This window comes from Pan troglodytes, chromosome 2 (assembly GCF_028858775.2).
Source record: "Pan troglodytes isolate AG18354 chromosome 2, NHGRI_mPanTro3-v2.0_pri, whole genome shotgun sequence".
Lineage (NCBI taxonomy): Eukaryota > Metazoa > Chordata > Mammalia > Primates > Hominidae > Pan > Pan troglodytes.
The window spans coordinates 51,887,844-51,907,218 of NC_086015.1; the positions used below are offsets into that span (position 1 = coordinate 51,887,844).

The window sequence follows — 19,375 nt, forward strand, 5'->3', positions numbered from 1 at the left end:
TGCTGGGGGTATCTGTAGGCCATGGGCAGGATGTCATGATCACCAAGGAGGAGGCAGGAGTGTTAACAGAGTCTAAAAATGATAAGGGTAAGTGGAGCAGGACCTAGTCCGGTTCAGGACAGTAAGGAGAAAGAACCGAATGAACTCAAAAGAAACAGAGGCAAGACAGGCTGTCTCACTTGGCCTGGAAGGGAGCGGTGAGGGCAGGGGCTGTGCATGGCGGCTTCTGGTGCCTCTGGCACAACTCCACAGAGTACCACTTTTCTAGGCACTGTCACAGTGACAAGCGGAAAGCACACAGGTTGTTCTTCACACACTCGACGACAGTAAGACTTCGCCCTATCTCTCCCTAGACCAGAACCTCCCTGTGAGCGGGGATCACCTGTGTCCCTAATACACATCATAGAGCTGGCACACAATGGCAGCAAGACAAAAAGAAGGGTTTGGGTGGAAGAGGAAAGAGGACAAAAAGATAAGGAGGGAAAGTCTGGGCGCAGTGGCTCACGCCTGTAATCCCAGCACTTTGGGAGGCCAAGGCAGGCAGATCACAAGGTCAGGAGTTCAAGGCCAACCTGGCCAGCATGATGAAACCCCGTCTCTACTAAAAATACAAAAATTAGCTTGGCGTGGTGGCGCATGCCTGTAGCCCCAGCTACTCGGGAGGCTGAGGCAGGAGAACTGACTGACCCTGGTAGGTGGAGGTTGCAGTGAGCTGAGATCACACCACTGCACGCCAGCCTGGGCAACAGAGTGAACTCTGTATCAAAACAAAAACAAAACAAACAAACAAACAAAAAAACAGGAAAAGGGACTAAAAAAGGAGGGGAAGAAAAAGGAGGAAGGGATTAGAAAATGGACAAAAAAAAGGAGAGCAGAAAGGGAAATGGGAGGGCCGGGCGCAGTGTTTCATGCCTGTAATCCCAGCACTTTGGCAGGCCAAAGTGGGTGGATCATGAGGTCAGGAGTTCAAGACCAGCCTGGCCAACATAGTGAAATCCCGTCTCTACTAAAAATACAAAAATTAGCCGGGCATGGTGGCGCGTACTTGCAGTCCCGGCTACTCGGGAGGCTGAGGCAGGAGAATAGCTTGAACCTGGGAGGTGGTGGTTGCAGTGAGCTGAGATCACACCACTGCACTCTAGCTTGGGCAACAAAGTGAGACTTCATCTCAAAAAAACGTGGGGAAGGGATAGGAAGAAAATGTTGATTAATTCTTATTTTATAATAACAAGGATTCAAAGATGAGCTCTGGAAAGATCCAGACATCTGTCTCAGAGAAGTTACTTCCACGGTAATTCAAGGGCATGCAGACCGACATACGCATCCCAGGAACGGACTCCAGACAGGCAACAGGTCTGCTGCTGACCGCTGTGCTCAGACCCAGGCTCTGACATAGCTGGAGAAAAATCCAAAGCCTCCCACCCATATGGGTAAAAAGATACTGAGTGGATATCACCATGCTGGTGTTTAGGGGCTCGCCAGAAACACCCTGTCTAACATGGGAGCATCAAGGTCCCCTCACTTTGCTAGTCTGCTTCTTATAGAACGCTACAGCTCAGGTCACTGGGATTCTATCTACATGGGCACCTGGCTCTCTCCCTAGTATACCCCACAGTGGGCTATATCTCAGATGCCAGCTAAGCAGAGCTTATACTTACATTACCACCTCCAGGGACATGCTTAATATTGTCCTTGGAACCACACTTGGACTGAATATGGCTGTAGCTCACTTTTTTGGAGACTATCTGGACCTGGAGTGTTAGAAAATAGAAAAAACAACACAAAGGCAGAGGACTGGTTAGAACCGACACAGGGAAGGCAGTGAGTCCACACGTGATCACAATGACCAACAAAAAGTGTTGTTAAACCTCCACCCCCACCTTCTACAGAACAGATGTGGAAAAGCACAGGAAAAGAAATGTGAAAGAGCAAGAAGGGGAGTGAAAAACGTGAACAGACAACACAACGACAGGAGCAGAGCTGCGCAGGCACTGCATGTTGGTCATCACCGCTCCTTGGGGGCGGGGTTGTGGTTCACAAGGCCCAGGCAGCAGCCCAACCTGATGCCCAACCAGGCACAGCCCTACCTCCTTGCTCTGCTCCCTCCTCAAGAGCTGGGCACAGTGTCCTTGGCTCTTCTCTGCAAGTCTTATCATGTGGACCTGTTCTCACCCAAAGAGCGTGCTTCCCTTAAATCTGGGCCCTGGAATGGCTGCAGCCAGACCCACTCTCAGAAGCAAAGGCTGCTCTGAGAAGCACTGGGCAGCTGGCAACAAGGGCACGGATGATACTAACAGGAAGGAGGGGCCAGTGCTCAGATGTGCATACAAATGGATACAGAATCTCCAACACCAGGGGAGCGGCTACAGCCACCACACTTAGCCCATTTGTCTCAGGGCTTGAGAAGGCATAGTATTTTTGACTCAAGGGTAAAATACCTTCTTGAATCCTCCATATGCCTAATCCTCTGCCCTGTGAGATGCCCATGTGGAAAGAACAGGCTCTAAGCAGGGCAGCAAGGATGCCCAATCCTGGGGGCACAACCACACTGTATAGTACGGGAATGGCTTCCCCTGGAACTGAGAAACACCAAGGCCCTGGCTCTAAGAGTCTGGAACAAAGAATCCTAGGACCTTCTCAAGAAGGAATAGTTGCCAACTTCCTTTCTTTGCAAATGATGCAGGTCCCAGGCTGAAGAGTTCTCCACAGAGTACAGAAATCCTGAGAAATTCCAACCCATATACCTCATTGTACCTACTCATTTCTAGCCTTTTTCACAACTTTGATGGTAACCAAGTGGTTAGCAAACTACTTAATGAGCCTTGGTCTGAACCTAGGACCTCTAGTAGTCACCCAGAAGCCACGGTGCAGCTTTCTTCACTGTAGGAATGCCCTAGGCTGAGACTTCCCATGCTGGTCCCTAAGGGCTGGAGTGCGGGCTTCTCTGGCAGAGGCACACCTACCTGCTACAGCTAAGGAAGGTAGGTGTTGCAAGCACTCAGGAGGGGCCTGGTTTCCAGGTTTACAGAGGCAAGGGGAAAGAACCTGTGGTTTCAGCTTACCTCTGCCCTCCAGTTGATGCTGCATACCTATACTAAGTGGGTTTCCATTGGGAATGAGCATCCTAACTTTCAGTTAAGAGGTGACCCGGGGAACCAGGACAAATGAAGTTATCTCCATACCCAGCAGCATTATGAGAGGGATCTTTTACTTCAAGGTAAAGCACAGGGGCTCCAGGGTTCCAGGTGGTGGAAATTACCCCTGCCATGTCTTCTTGATAACGAATGTGGGTGCACTGTATTTGCATCCATACCAGGTAGGTTTCACATCAAGGTCAGTGTGAAGGAAATGAATGAAAGTCTTTGGATCCATTTTATCCAGCCAAAAATTATATATATATGTATTCTCCAAAGGGCTAATGGGCTCCCAACTCTATTAACTTTCAAGGTTAATACAAAAAATTTTCTGATGGCCGAGTCATCAAGCACAGAGAAGGGAATGTAGGGGAGAAGAAGTAGAAACTAGTTAGGGAAAGGGAAAAAGTGCAAGAGAGGGCATGTGGCTCAGGCTGGAAGAAGTATTTTACCATCTTCACCTTGCAGAGGTGGGTCTAAATAAAACTCACTTTCCCCGCAGGTTGTTTCTGTGCACTTGCAATTGGGCCGGCTGTTTTAGTGACTGCATTAGATTCAGGCTTTCGGGTTGTAGCAGCTGCCTCTGTTTTTTTCTCTACTTTGGCCTGGATGGAGATAAAGGGAGGGCAAATTTCAAACCAAGAGGATAAGAGCTCAAATGCCAAGAAGGGAAGAAGGCTGTAGGGGACTCAAATCCAGGTCAGGCCACCAGGCAAAAGCAGGTGGCCTTTGATCCTAGGCAAAACCATACATTTCCCAGGGTAGACCAAGTCAAAGATCCTTGAGTAGAGGACCACAAAAGAAGGAGCTGCAGGCCATAGCCTTAAGACATGAGGAACAGATCAAGACACTAGCTAATGGAGAAAAGGCACAAAGGAAGGCTAAGACAACCAAATTAGTGATTCTGAGAGTGTGCTGGGGCATGATTTTCCAATTACAATACCCCCCACCCCATGCCAAATGTTCTGATATGCCCCAAGCAGCTGCCACGGTCACAGGAAGTCAATACTGATAGAAAGTGTCAGACTCTTTAGGTATGTTGAAGCAGAAAACAATTCACTAGATCAAGTCACTCAACTCCCCACCCAAGAACTCCTGTAACTTTTGCACCATGAAACCATAAGAGCAAAGACGGGGAGATAGGCCATCAGCAGCACAGCCCAGAGGCCTGCTGGGCACACCAGAGCCACTGTCGCTACCACAAGCAACTCTCAGGCTCTTCTCTAGACTGATCTCAGCTTGCCATCAGTGTCTTCCAACAGCACCAGGATTCCACCTCATTTTTGTCCCTCCTAAATTTCTTAACAGCTCCAGATTAAGCAATTTAAGTATTCTGTCCTGGATGGTGGTGGTGGTGTAGAGCTAGTGAATGACCTAGGAGATGAGATGGTCACTACTCCAGGGACCCGAACATTCTCAGATGGACTTTCATCACCACCTTTTCACGCAGAGTTCCCATGGTTACCAACAGTTAAATAATTCTGGGACTGATGCAACCAGAAAATCTTAACCACCGGAAAATCCTAAAAGTGAAGCACTGTGATCTTTCTCCATCACTATATGCAGTGCAGTCCTGCTGTTTAGGAAGGCCAGAGGCTCACAGCACGACTCATCCTGGCTACAAGAGGACACCCTAGTCCTCTTTCAGATATATTCCACTCAAGTTATGGGTTGTGGAAGTAAGAGGTGTTCTACCTTCTGCCTATCCTGACATTCTCTGTGCAGGCTAAGAACCATGAAAAACTAGGCTCATGTCAAGTGTCTCTCTCACTTGCAGAGTCTCTGAGGCCTCCTCTGTTTCTTCTACAAAAGAATCCTTTTACATCCAAGCAAAAATGTAAACCCAGACCCCAACATCTAGAACAGGAGCCTTTCTTATTGAGACAGGAAGAGAAAGCCCAGAGCTCAGCCTACCCCGCCTCCCTGCTGCTGGGGCACAAAACCCACTACAGAGCCCCGGCTGAAATACCCTGATGCTGAGTCCAGTGTCCTGACTGCCTGCTTCTTTGGTGGGCCTGGGAACAGTGGGTGGAAATGGAGGGGAAGATGCAGGGGCCAGCATGCCAGGACCCCAAGCTCCCTGGACCCACCCGGCCTCCTCCAGGCTGATGCTTGATGTTTTCCGTGGAGCCAACCTTGGAGCGGACATTCTTCAGATCAGGAGCAGAAGCATTGGTGGCCAGGCGGCTGAGCCTGGGGGTGGTGGAGCTGGGTTTGGCCGAGGTGAGCTTCTTGTCTATGGAAGGAGTTGTGGAGGGCCGGGAGGGCATGGGTGTGGCCTTGACTCGGGTGGGAACCACCCCTGCAGCGGGGGCTGTCCCACTGAGAGTGGTGGTTTTCTTCATGGAACTGGTGGAGGTGCTCTTTGGGCGACTCAAGTCAGCTGCAAAGAAGGGAGTGAGAGATAACACGGGTTCAGGGAGAGAGAGAAAAAGGGAGACTTAAGCCACAGAGGAGGTGGGGGTTCAAGTTAGGGCTCTACAAAATGGCGGATGGGCTATTACCTGGAACAGACTTTGCAGTCATCTTCTTGACTTCTGCAGGTTTTCCCTCAGTCTTAATGGCTGTACAAAATATACTTATTAATATAACATTTAACAAACTGACCTGTTGGATAGTTCATCCAATAGTGAGATTCCTCATTATTTAACAATTACTGAATATCTACTTTGAGCCAGGGACTGTGTTAGTCCCTGGGAATGGAGTGGTAAATTAGATGGTCAGGCACTGAGTCTTATTCTTCTCTACTGCCCTGATAAGCCTTCTATGTGGTCTTAAAAGTAGGCTGTCAATACATGCCTATGGACTTGAATAGCCCTCTTCTTATCATCATGTAAGCCCATGAGCACCACGTGCTAGGTGCTGTGGGTTACTAAGGCAAGAGTAAATTCTACCTGGAAATTCATGAGCAGTACATTTTTCTGCCTTCACTCAAGATTTTTCTGAATACATACAACTGCTAAGCTCACACAGAGATCAAGGCTTGTTAAGTACCAGGCCCACAGGGCTACCACTGTTCCAGGTAGTCCACTAAGGACCGGTGCGTAAGCAGGCCTGCACAGCTGTTTGTGATACTAGCTAGAGCTATGGCTGGGGCAAAGCCAAGATCCCATTTTCCCCTCCCTAGTTCCCATGGGAGAGAAAGGCAATACTCACCAGTGGGCTTCTTGGGCAGGAGCGTGGAGGGGCTCCTACTGCTTGGGCCAGTTGAGGCAACAGCGGCAGCTGTTGTGGTTTTTGCAACAGTCTGAGTGCTCTTGGACCCAGATCTGGAGGCCGGGGCAGAAGCTGGCTTGGATGGTGAGGCCCGCTTCTCAGGAGCCTTTGCATCTGCAATGGGCTGGAAATAGGAAAGTGGGAATGAGGCCTGCAGGTCAGCAATAGCCCCAAGGAGTCACGCTACAAGATGCTTCTTTTTTTGTTTGTTTTGTTTTGTTTTTGGAGACGAAGTCTCACTCTGTTGCCCAGGCTGGAGTGCAGTGGCATGATCTCGGCTCACTGCAGCCTCCGCCTCCCAGGTTCAAGCAATTCTCCTGACTCAGCCTCCAGAGTAGCTGGGACTACAGGCACGTGCCACCACGCCCAGCTAATTTTTTGTATTTTTAGTAGAGACAGGGTTTCACCGTGTTAGCCAGGATGATCTCGATCTCCTGACCTCATGATCCGCCTGCCTCAGCCTCCCAAAGTGCTGGGATTACAGGCATGAGCCACTGCACCTGGACACAAGATGTGTCTATACAACCATGTATTGGAGAACAGGAGGTACTGTGGGTTCAGCAGCTACTGACAGGAAAACACATATGGTTCTAAGAGCAAAATCCTCCACATAAAGCAACAAACTGGCCATGCAGGGTGCTGTGTGATCTGAGGGCACAAAACAGAGAGTAAAACTACTTCAATCCAACTTGAGCCAGTGAGAATGAACAGCCCTGATGGGTACATCACCACAACCTACGTTTGCCTCCAAATCTACTGCTATATATATCATACACACACACACGCGCATATATTTTAATGTAACCTCTGTAGAAATGCCAAAAATACTAATGTATTTAATGTAATAAAATCTAATGTATTATACTTGACCAAAGATTAAACATACACAAACAAAAACTAAAAATTATGTTCAAATCGAGCCATTCTTTTGGCTAACACGCACCTAGAGAATGCTGAACAGGACTGAGCTGCAGATGGAGAGGCCACTGGCCAAATCTGGGACAGAAGCGTGAGCTGCAGCCCTACTCCAGCAAATCACTGAGCCTCTGAGCTTTATTTCCTCATCAGGATAAAGAGATTAGAATGGAGGGTGATGAAGGACCAGCTTTGATAATATGTGATGTCAGGAAATAAAGGATGAAAGGTCTCAGCACAGAGACGATGAGAAGAGGCAGGCCTGATCAACAGAAGGGATAAAGAGCACTGATATCACAGCTACAGTCTGAAAGCAAAAGGGAAAAAGTCTCTCAAGTATAGATGCTTGGCATCTGGGTCACTCTAGTTCCTTTTACATGGAGGCTGAGAATGACGTCTCTAGTGAATAAGGGAAAGAATCAATTTAGCCTGGTTTCTACGGGGATAGGGGATGAAGACACTATTTTGATAAACAAATTACCACATTACAAAAGAGAGTATGCCAAATCACAGACACAGTGGGCTCAGCTCTCTTCCTCCAAGAGAAGTGGCTATAAAGAGGGCAGTATGTAGGTAGTGACAAGCAGGATATCGTTAAATGGAAAAATCAGCTAAGGAGGTACTTAGAAATTAAGGGCTGGCATCCAATCAAATAAAGTCTAACTCTGCGAATGTAGGGTAATGACAATTTCCACAAATAAAGGCCTTAAGTATGGTGTGAAGAACGCTAAGGCTGGAATCAGGGGAAGTGGTTCTGCTACCAGCTCTGCTGGAAACATGTAGGATTTTGGCCAGAGGATTCCCTTTTCTATTGCTCTAAAATTTGAGGACTAAACCAGATGCTCTCTGGGATGTGCATCAAAATTTTAAGACTATGACTATTATTCAGAATAATCTAGCATAGTCTTATTATTTTGCCATGAGGGTAATAATGATAAAATAAGTTAGAAAAAAGTTATGTGGGATAGAAATCTCAAAAGGATGTTGCATCTTTTAGATGTCAGGCTCTTGGCTTCAAAAACCTGCAGAAGTTAACTGGAGCTATTCTGCTGTTTCCCAATTTACATTTTCTTCTCTGCCAGAATCATAATCTACTTATTTTTTCTGAATAGATTTTTCTCTCTCTGTCTCTACAAATCTTTCTACCAAAATAAGCTGCAGATGAAGAGGCCACTGGCCAAATCTGGGTCAGAAGCCTGAGCTGCAGTCCTGGTTTGGCCCCTTAATTCTAAGTGTGCTATTTGGCAAATCGCTGGGCCTCTCTGAGCTTTATTTCCTCATCTGGATAAAAGAGATTAGAACAGGACTGGTGCGGTGGCTCATGCCTGTAATCCCAGCACTTTGGGAGGCCGAGGCAGGCGGATCACCTGAGGTCAGGAGTTCGAGACCAGCCTGGCCAATGTGGTGAATCCCCAGCTCTACTAAAAATACAAAAAATTAGCCAGGCGTGGTGGCGGGTGCCTGTAATCCCAGCTACTCGGGAGGCTGAGGCACAAGAGATGCTTGAACCTGGGAGGTGGAGGTTGCAGTGAGCCCAGATTGTGCCACTGCACTCCAGCCTGGGTGACAGAGCGAGGCTCCATCTCAAAAAAATAAAAATTAAAAAAAAGTTCATGTATATACAGCAACTAGTACACTACACTTCATTTATATGATTATTATAGAGTGAAATTTCACTAGACACCTCTCCTTCCTACTCTCCTCTGTCACCCCCCAGAAGCCGCTGCTGAATAAGCAACAGGGAGGACCTGCTGCCAGGGCTCCAGGCACCTCCCCTCTGCCCTCTTATTCAAACCTATTGTTTTCTAAAGATCAAGAAAAGCAACCAACTGGATAAATGAGGATCAGAGAGAAAGCTTTACAAGATTTTATCATTACTAGTTTATGAGAGGATTTTTCAGTTTCTTGGCCAGGGCTTCAGCCTAGACTTCAACTCCTAGGTTCCACAGTTTTCTTCACCATATTAAATTAAAAACTGACATTTTAACATGGGAAACTATTTCGTACCATGAATTTAAAGAGTACTATCAGGCTGACCTAAAGGCCCTTCTCAAATAACACAAGATGTTAAGGAATGCAGCCACAGCCTCCACTATCCTCTCCTCCTGGAGCAATTCTGTAACACTAATGCTGCTCCAAATGTGACCAGTTTCTGGGCAATACAGAAACCGTGGGTGACCTGGAAAACTGGATGACTTCAGAAGTAGCTCAGTGAGAGGTGGCCTAATGCCCAAAGCAAAGTAAGTTATCACATCATGCTGGAACATGCTGAGATAAGCTGGAAGAACTAGTTATATCACAATAGTAATGGATAAAACTTCTGCAGGATGATAACAGGGAAAGACAAAGAATTACATTTGATGTGGGAATTATACCAAAAAAGAATATTTAATTGGTATGTGGAGTAGAGGAAACTGGTTAATAAGTGCTTAAATAGGTAAAGAGTAGGTAGTTGAGAGAAAGGAGGAAGAACCTAAGTAGATGGAGTATTACCTCCAAACAGGGAAGGGAAAGGTAAGAGCATAAAAGGGCTTCAAAATGTTAATGTCTGCATCAATGGGCCCCAAATTGATTTCCTTTTTTTTTTTCTTTTTTTGGCTGCTCCTTGTGGAGCAGGGCTAACCCATAGGCAGCGCGTCCAGAGTAGCCATGCCAATTTTCAAATCACCCTCCCCCCCATTTCCCTTGCCTTTTCCCAATTCCACCAGCCTGATTCTGTTGTCTGTTAGCAACAAGGATCTGTCTATCTGACACTCAGGGGAACAATTTTCCTCGGCACAGTAGTTAGGTGACCACTTACCTTTGGCTTCACGTCTTTTGAAGGTAAGATGGAAGGCCTGGCAGAGGCGACGGCAGGGCGTTTGGGTGGGGCAGCTGGTACTAAGCCTGAAGCAAGGCTCATGGGTTTTTTATTCAACCCACCAATGGTGGTGGGAGCTGGCTGCTTAGGGAGAGAAGTGGGCTGTGTTTTGGCTTTCGATGTTGAAGTCTTTGCAGGTTGAGTGGTGGCCAAAGGCTTTAGGTTGATTGTTGTTTATTTTTTATTTTTATTTTTTAAAGGGCAACATCAAACACACAGACAAGAATAAAAACAAATTAAAAAAAGTATAAATTGCACAATTCAAAGTAAAATTATAAGCAATGAGGATAGATGCAACTTAAAATTAGCATTTCTTTCTTCTGAGCTCAATAAATAATGGAATGAAACCAGGATAGAGAAAGAAAATGGGGAATAGTTTCTTTTTCTTTTTCTTTTTTTTTTTTTTGAGATGGAGTCTCTCTCTGTCGCCCAGGCTGGAGTGCAGTGGCGATCTCGGCTCACTGCAAGCTCTGCCTCCCAGGTTCAAGCGATTCTCCTGCCTCAGCCTCCCAAGTAGCTGGGACTACCAGCGTGTGCCACCACGCCCAGCTAATTTTTTGTATTTTTAATAAAGACGGGGTTTCACCGTTTTAGCCAGGATGGCCTCGATCTCCTGACCTTGTGATCTGCCCGCCTCGGCCTCCCAAGGTGCTGGGATTACAGGCGTGAGCCACCGCGCCTGGCCTGGGAATAGTTTCTTAATGATAGTGGCACAAATTCTGGCAGTTTGGCACCTGAAGATTTAATTCAGTAAAACAATTAACTCTTAATAATTAACTAACTTTTGGTGGCTATTCTAAAAGAAAAGCATCAGGAGGTGATTCAGCCATTATTACCTGTATTTTTTTTTAATAACTTTTTAATTTTTTGAAGACCCTGGACAACATGCTGAAACTACCTGTATCTTGATGGGACAATAGCAGCCACAGCCTACAGTGTGGCTTTTGAACTTTGCAATAAGTACTAGTTATGCATCTGAAGCTATATGATCCACCTTCAAAATCTGCATTCTCTTTTCATGAATGGATATTTCAGAATCTTTTTTTTTCTTTCATCTAACGCTGAGATAATAGCAAATAATTCAGAATTTATTTCAGAATATTTTTGCAATTGTCCTTTTTGTTGTTGTTAAGGGAAGTTGAAACAATCTCTACAGAACTTTTTTTTTTTTTTTTTTTTTTTGAGATGGAGCCCAGTGCAGTGGCATGATCTCGGCTCACCGCAACCTCCAACTCCTTGGTTCAAGCAATCCTCCTGCCTCAGCCTCCTGAGTAGCTGGGATTACAGGTATGCATCACCACGCCCAGCTAATTTTAGTATTTTTAGTAGAGATGGGATTTCACCATGTTGGTCAGGATGGTCTCCATCTCCTAATGTGATCCGCCCGCTTTGGCCTCCCAAAGTGCTGAGATTACAGGCATGAGCCACCATGCCCGGCCTCTACAGAACATTTTTTACAGATATATAAGATAATAGGGTCAAAGGCTGAGATTTTAAAGTTGGTTTAGGCCACTGTGGTAAATGAGAATACAAGATATTTTCTAAGCATGTCCAAACATGAGGAAGGACAATAACAGCTCAGAAAAAAGAAATTTCATTCGTGATTCAAGCAATAACAGCAGAAGATACTCCGTTTAAAAATTATGGCAGTAGAAGATAACCACCATTCTGGCACCTACCTTTGTTTTCTTCTCTGGGCTTGGTGGGAGCTCCTTGTTCGGTGGGGTGGTGATGTCATTTCCGGTCCCACTCACCACAGGCCTTCCTTCTTCTGGCCTGGCTATTCCTAAGGGGAGAGGGTGAGTGGGAATTATGCTAAGCAAACATTTTTCACGCCCATTTTGAAAATACAAGGTTTAGCAAAGACAGACCACTAACTAGCACTTCATTCTGAAAAAAGTCCACAGGGTTGTGCTGCTGAAATGTGGACAAGCCTCCTAAGTTCTCATTGTGATAGAGGACAGTTTTAGATTCCTCAGATTCAGGGAGCCTGACCCTGTGGAGAAGCAGTCTAAGGGACACATGCACAAATGATCAGTGGAAAGAAATGGTCCTTTAAGTTTGGTTTCCCTTCCCTAGAGACCAAAGGGACTCTGTCTTCCAACCACTAGCTCTCCAAGCAATAGGACAAAAACCTCTTCTACCAGTCTATCTTTGGAATAAAGGTTGCTGTGAGATGGGATAAGAGCCAGAAGATCATTCAATGACTCCCTTTCCTTCCTTTCCCTATAAAGAACCACTTTATGGAGGATGTGAGATTAACCTGATCCAGTTCTAACAGTGACCCAGATTTTCAACAAGGCCAAGGAGACCCATGGAACCAGACTCAGGGCCAGAAATAAAGTCTCCTGCCTAAGGCAACATAGCCTCCTCTCTGTGGAGAGGTTACTCTGGATTTCAATAGGACTATACCTGAGAGCATTAAAATACTGTGAAATGTATAACCTTGTTGTGGGGGAAGGCATTTCTAACTGGCACAAAGTCAAGAGGCCACAAGAGATAAGTTTGACTAAAGAAAAATTAAAAACTTCAATGTGGCAAAAAACAAAATAAGACACAACACTATAATAAAAGTCAAAAGGCAAATGACAAACAGAAAAAATACTTGACCCTCATACCAAAGACAAAGAGCTTATTCTATAAATTACTCCCACAAATCAGTAACTGCTACAAAGGCCAATAATCCACTGGGAAAATGCAAAACAATATGAACAGACTTTATAGAAAAGAGATACAAAGTTTTTTGAAACTATGAAAAGATGTACAATGTTAAGTATAAGAAAAATAAAAAAACCCCACTGAAATGCCATTTTATTTTTTGAGACAAAGTCTTGATCTGTCACCCAGGCTGTAGTGCAATGCTGCGATCTCGGCTCACTGCAACCTCTGTCTCCCCATTCAAACAATTCTCCTGCCTCAGCCTCCCAAGTAGCTAGATTACAAGCATGCACCACCACACCCAGCTAATTTCTGTATTTTTAGTAGAGAAAGGGTTTCACCATGTTGGCCAGGCTGGTCTCAAACTCCTGACTTCAAGTGATCCACCCACCTCAGCCTCCCAAAGTGCTGGGATTACAGGCATGAACCACCATGCCTGGCCTGAAATGCCATTTTAATATTAACATATTGTCAAAAGTCCTAAAATTTTAAAATAACTACTGAGAATAATATAGGGAAATATACTTGGTAGGTATGTGAACTGTATGACCCATAGGCAGGGCTGCCTGGCAGTGTCATTGTCTGAAAATTACAAAGACAGATAAATTCTAATCTAGAAAACCAATTTCTAGTAATTTATCCTAGAAGTGTATTTACACACCAGCCAAATAGTAAATGTGCAAGGTTTCCACCAGATCATTGTTTCTAAAAGCAAAAGAACCCAGAAGTCCGTTAATAGAAAACTGGTTATTATGGTAGAAATATCAATGTAATCTCTGAATGTGAAAAAATAAAGCATAGAGAAATTCTTTTATGATTACTATGCAATGGTCTCTATTAAGTGAAAAAAAAAACAACAAAGCATAAGTATAATGTGAAACTATTTGTCTTGAAAAGGGATGAGGGAAAAGATATTGCAAATACACTTATATATGCATTTTAAAAGAATTTTTGAAAGGATTGTAATTAAACAGAACAACGTTTTTGAGGGAAAGGATGGGACACAAAACTGGGGAGGTTAGGAGGCTTAAAACTTTGAGAAATAATTACAGATTCATAGGAAGTTGCAAAGAAATACATAGGGAAGGTCCCTGTGTACCCTTTTACCCAGTCTCCCCAAGTGTTGATATCCTACGTAAATACAGTATACTATCAAAACCAAGAAACGGAGACAACCCACAGAGCCTACTCAGATTTTTCACTTTACATGCACTCATTTGTGTGTGTGTGTGTTTGTGTGTGTGTGTAGTGCTATGCAACTTTAACAAGTGTAGCTTTGTGTAACCACCACCACCACCTTAGCCTCCCAAAGTGCTGGGATTACAGATTACCTGGCCTGGAGTGGCTGGTTACAATCAATAGGGCTTCTTCATGTTACCCCTCTATAGCCATATCTACCCCATCCCCTTTCCAATCCCTAAATATATGGCAACTACTATGTTCTCCATCTCTATAGTAACTTCCAGTACACTATATTTAAAAGAGTGGTGCAAGTAGATATCCTTGCCTTGTTCCCAATCTTAGATAGAAAGTATTCACTTATTCACCATTAAATATGATGTTAGCTGTAGGCTTTCTGTAGACGCTCTTTGTCAAGTTAAATAAGTTCCTCTCTATTCCTACTTTGCTGAGAGTTTTAACATGAATGGCTATTTGATTCTGTTAAATGATTTTTCTGTGTTTACAATTTATTTTCTTCAGACTATAACAGATTACTTTTTTTTTTTGAGATGGAGTCTCACTTTGTCGCCCAGGCTGGAGTGCAGTGGTGTGATCTCAGCTCACTGCAAGCTCCGCCTCCTGCCATTCTCCTGCCTCAGCCTCCCAAGTAGCTGGGACTACAGGTACCCGCCACCACACCTGGCTAATTTTTTTTTTTTTTTTTTGCATTTTTAGTAGAGATGGGGTTTCACCACGTTAGCCAGGGTGGTCTCCATCTCCTGACCTCGTGATCCGCCTGCCTCGGCCTCCCAAAATGTTGGGATTACAGGTGTGAGCCACCACACCTGGCTGACAATTACTTTTGATTATTGCACTAACCTTGTATACCTGAAATAATTCCAATTTCAGTTTTTTGTTTTTTGTTTTTTTTTAAGAGATGAAATCTGTTGCCTAGGCTGCAGTACAGTGGCGTGATCACACCTCACTGCCACCTGGAACTCCTGGGCTCAAGAGACCCTAATGCCTCAGCCTTCCAAGTAGCTGGGACTACTGGTACGTGCCACCATACCTGAATAATTTACAAAAAAATTTTTTTTGAAGAGATGGAGGTCTTGCCATGTGGCCCAAACTGACCGGTCTCAAGCAGTCCTCCCACATCAGCTTCCCAAAGTGCTGGGATTATAGGCACAAACCACCATGCCCCATCATAATTTCAATCTTTTAAATTGATTCAAGTTGGTTTTATGACCCAAGATCCATCTTGGTGAGTGTTTAATGGACACCTGAGAAGAATGTACATTCTGTCACTGAGTGGAATTTCCATCAATGTTTATGAGATTTTGTTGTTTGATGGCACTGTTACATCTTTACTAACATTCTGTCTAGTAGTTCTATCAACTGTTCATAGTGGGATACAGAAGTCCCTAACTGTAATTGTGACTTTGTGTACTTCTCCTTTTAGCTCTGTCAGTTTTTGTTTCATATATCTTGATGCTCTGTTTTTTGGTGTGTATACATTTAGAATTGCTAAGTTTTGTAAATGTAAGGATCAATCTTAGTGGGATTGATCCTTTATTCTTTTCTCCGACATCTACTTTGTCTGATATTAGTATAGTCACTCCAGGACACGTAATCTTTAATCCCAGCACTTTGGGAGGCTGAGGCAGAGGATCACTTGAGGCCAGCAGTTTGAGACTAGCCTGGGCAACAAAGTGAGACTTCCTCTCTACAAAAATCGAAAGAAAATTAGCAGGGCATGGTGGTATATGCCTATAAGACTCAGATACTTGGGAGGCTGAGGTGGGAAGATTGCTTGAGCCCAGCGAGTCAAGCCTGCTGTGAGCTATGATCAGGCCACTGCACTCCAGCCTGGGCAACAAGAAAAAACAACTATATATATATATATATATATATATATATATATATATATATATATATATGCATAAATAATCATTATATATAGCTACTACTACTTTAAAAAATTGTTAACATGATATATTTCTTTCCATCTTTTAACTTTCAACCTACCTATGTCCTTATGTTTGTTATGCATTTCTTGTAGATAGCATATACTTGGGCAATTTTTTTTTCTTTTTAAGACAGGTGTGATCATGGCTGACTGTACTCACTGTAGCTTCTACCTCCTCGGTTCAAGTGATCCTCCTACCTCAGCTCCTGAATAGCTAGGACCACAGGCATGTGCCACCATGCCTGGCTAATTTTAAAATTATTTGTAGAGATGGGGTCTCCCTGTGTTGCTCAGGCTGGTCTCGAACTCCTAGGCTCAAGTGATCCTTCTGCCTCAGCCTCCTAAAGGGATTACAAGCAGGAGCCACTGTACCTGGCCTACTTGAGTCATTTTTTAAAAATAATATACTCTTCCAATCTTTGTCTTTTAATTGTAGTACTCAGACCATTTGCTTCTAAAATAATTCCTGATGGCCAGGTACAGTGGCTCACGCCTGTAATCCATTCAGCACTTTGGGAGGCCGAGGTGGGCTTATCACCTGAAGTCAGGAGTTGGAGATCAGCCTGGCCAACAGGGTGAAACCCCATCTCTACTAAAAATACATAAATTAGCCGGGCGTTGTGGTGGGCGCCTGTAATCCCAGCTACTTGGGAGGCTGAGGCAGGAGAATCGCTTGAACCTGGGAAGTGAAGGTTGCAGTGATCTGAGATTGTACCACTGCACTCCAGCCTGGGTGACAAGAGTGAAACTCCATCTCAGTAAATAAAAAAATAAATGAAATAAAGTAAAATAATTACTGCTATGTTAGGGCTTAAGTCTGATATTTTATTTTTTATTTGTTCTCTCTTTTTCTCATTTCTGTTTCACTTTCCTGCCTTCCTGTTGGTTACCTGAACATTTTTAATTTCCTTTTTTCATTTTTTCAAATTACATCTCACCCAAGGTTACCTGAACATTTCTTAGAATTCTATTTTTATTAAAAAAAAGCTTTTGAGTATATTGCTCTGTATAGTTTTCTTAGTGGTTGCTCTAGGTATTACAATATACATACAACAAACTGGTATCAATGTTCTACTACTGTTTTTTTCTCTAGAGATGGGGTCTCACTGTGCTGCTCAGGCTGGTCTCAAACTCTGGGCTCAAGTGATCCTGCCGTCTTCAGCCTCCTGAGTAGTTGGGACTACAGATGCACACCACCACACCCAGCTATGTTTTACTACTTTGAGTGACCTACTGGAACCTTACTTCCATTTAGGATCCTTTATTTTCTCCCTACTTTAATTTTTTTTTTTAAAGACAGAGTCTCACTCTGTCGTCCAGGTTAGAGTGTAGTGGCACAATCTCGGCTCACTGCAACCTCTGCCTCCCAGGTTCAAGTGATTCTCATGCCTCAGCCAACCAAGCAGCTGGGATTACACGTGTGCGCTACCATGCTTGGCTAATTTTTCTTTTTATCTTTAGTAGAGATGGGGTTTCGTCATGTTGCCCAGGCTGGTCTCAAACTCCTGGCCTCAGGTGATCCACCCACCTTGGTCTCCAAAAGTGGTGGGATTACAGGTGTGAGCCACTGCGCCCAGCCCTAAGATATGTCTTAAGTGTTTCCTCTTCATAGATTAAGCACTACATCAGATGGCATTACAATTTGTGCTTCAAATATGATTTATGACTTTAAAAAATTCATGAGGAGATAAGTCTATTATATTCCCTTTTTTTTTGGAGACCGAGTTTCGCTCTTGTTGCTCAGGCTGGAGTGCAGTGGCATGGCTCACCACAATCTCCACCTCCCGGGTTCAAGCGATTCTCCTGCCTCAGCCTTCCTGAGTAGCTGGGATTACAGGTATGCGTCACCACGCCCGGCTAATTTTGTATTTTTAGTAGAGACGGGGGTTTCTCCATGTTGGTCAGGCTGGTCTCGAACTCCCGACCTCAGATGATCCACCCGCCTTGGCCTCCCAAAGTGCTGGGATTACAGGCATGAGCCACCATACCCAGCTATTTCCATATTTTTACCCATTCCATTGTTGTTCTTTTATTTCTGAAATTCCAAGTCTCCTTCTGTTACCATATCTTATTTTTTTGGAGAGCCTCCTTTAGCCATTCTCTAAGGGTATGTCTACTAGCAACAAATTCTTAGTTTTCCTTTATCTAAAAATGTCTTTTTTATTTATTTCCCCTTCATTCCTGATGGATTGTTTTACCAAATAATTTGCAGTTGACAGTTCTTTTGGCACTTGAAAAATGTTGTGCCACTTCTTTTTGCATTCCCCAGTTTCTGATAAGAAACAGGCTGTCATTTAAATGCTGTTTCCTCAGCACCATAAGGAAGGTTAAAAAAAAAATTGCTGTTTCCCTAATGCATCATATCTCTTTGCTTTTTTTTACAGATTTTTGTCTTTAGTTTATAAAAGTTTAATTATGAAAAGTCATGGCATGATTTCTTCACATTTATCCTATTTGGTATTTGTTCAGTTGCTTGAATCTGTAAGTTTTGTCTTTTGTCAAATTTGGGATGTTTGTTGTCATTATTTCTTTGAACAGTTGTTCAGCCTTGCATCCTTGCTCCTCTCCTGCGATTCTGATGATACAAATGTTAGATCTTTTGTTATTGTCCCATGGGTCTGAAGATATGTTTTTTCCTTGTAGACCATTTTTTCGTCTGTTGTTCAGATTGAATAAATCCTATTGATCTGTCCTCAACTTCACTGATTCTGTCCTCTGTTATCTGCAGTCTGCTGCTGAGCCCATTGAAGTTTTTAATTTTAATTATTATATTTTTCATATTGACAATGAACATTTGGTTCTTTTTTATGTAACTTCTATTTCTTTACTGAGGTTTTTAGTTTTCATTTGTTTCAAGAGAATTCATAATTGCTTGTTAAAGCACTTTTATGATGGCTGCTTTAAAATTCTGATTTTGTACTTTAGCATGCAATCACCCTGTTTATATTTAGTCTACAGGTTATGACTGTAGTTCTGATGACAATTTGGTTTCTAGAGCCCTTGCAATGCATTTATGGCCTGTTGTGTTCTGGTTCTGCTAAGGTTCTAACTAATCCCTTTTGGTACTGCCTGAAAGGGCTGTAGGGACTTACCTGGGTCACCCAGTGTCAGCACATAGGGGCTGAGTGATGCTGGAACCATAGAATAGAGAGCTTCCTCTGGACTGCTCTCTGGCTGCCTGGGACCCAGGCAGACCTCCTGTTTGATCTCTGCTGGGGTTGCTGGGAGCAGGAAACACCTACCTTGGGGGCTTTCTCTTGCTAAGGGGAAGGAAGTAGAGGTTTTGAAACCTACGAAAGTCTCCTGCCCCTGGGTAGAGGATTACAAGACACCAGGGCTATAGAAGCCACTGGTGCTGTTACCTGGTAGGGGACAGGCCTCCCTGCAGTTGCTGGTGATGTGGGCGGACCAGGCCTATAGCTTCTGCTGAGTATGGAGTGGACAACAGGAAGGCCCTTATGG

At 44.1% G+C, this 19,375-nt stretch overlaps 1 protein-coding gene across 47 annotated transcripts in view; it reads right to left on the reverse strand.

Annotated features, from left to right (window-relative positions):
- The window catches only part of MAP4 (microtubule associated protein 4), a 232,064-nt gene that overhangs the window by 14,885 nt on the left and 197,804 nt on the right, over nt 1–19,375 (reverse strand). For 13 of the 47 annotated variants that reach the window (XM_054681768.2, XM_016940995.4, XM_063805692.1 and 10 more), the window contains 7 exons: nt 11,805–11,911; nt 10,066–10,281; nt 6,291–6,474; nt 5,639–5,698; nt 5,225–5,517; nt 3,626–3,739; nt 1,659–1,751 (listed from right to left, as the gene is read on the reverse strand). In XM_054681768.2, coding sequence (XP_054537743.1) covers nt 1,659–1,751; nt 3,626–3,739; nt 5,225–5,517; nt 5,639–5,698; nt 6,291–6,474; nt 10,066–10,281; nt 11,805–11,911 — 1,067 coding nt within the window. The remainder of the gene's footprint in view (nt 1–1,658; nt 1,752–3,625; nt 3,740–5,224; nt 5,518–5,638; nt 5,699–6,290; nt 6,475–10,065; nt 10,282–11,804; nt 11,912–19,375) is intronic. The other 34 variants (XM_054681781.2, XM_054681779.2, XM_063805703.1 and 31 more) reach the window with 7 other exon arrangements.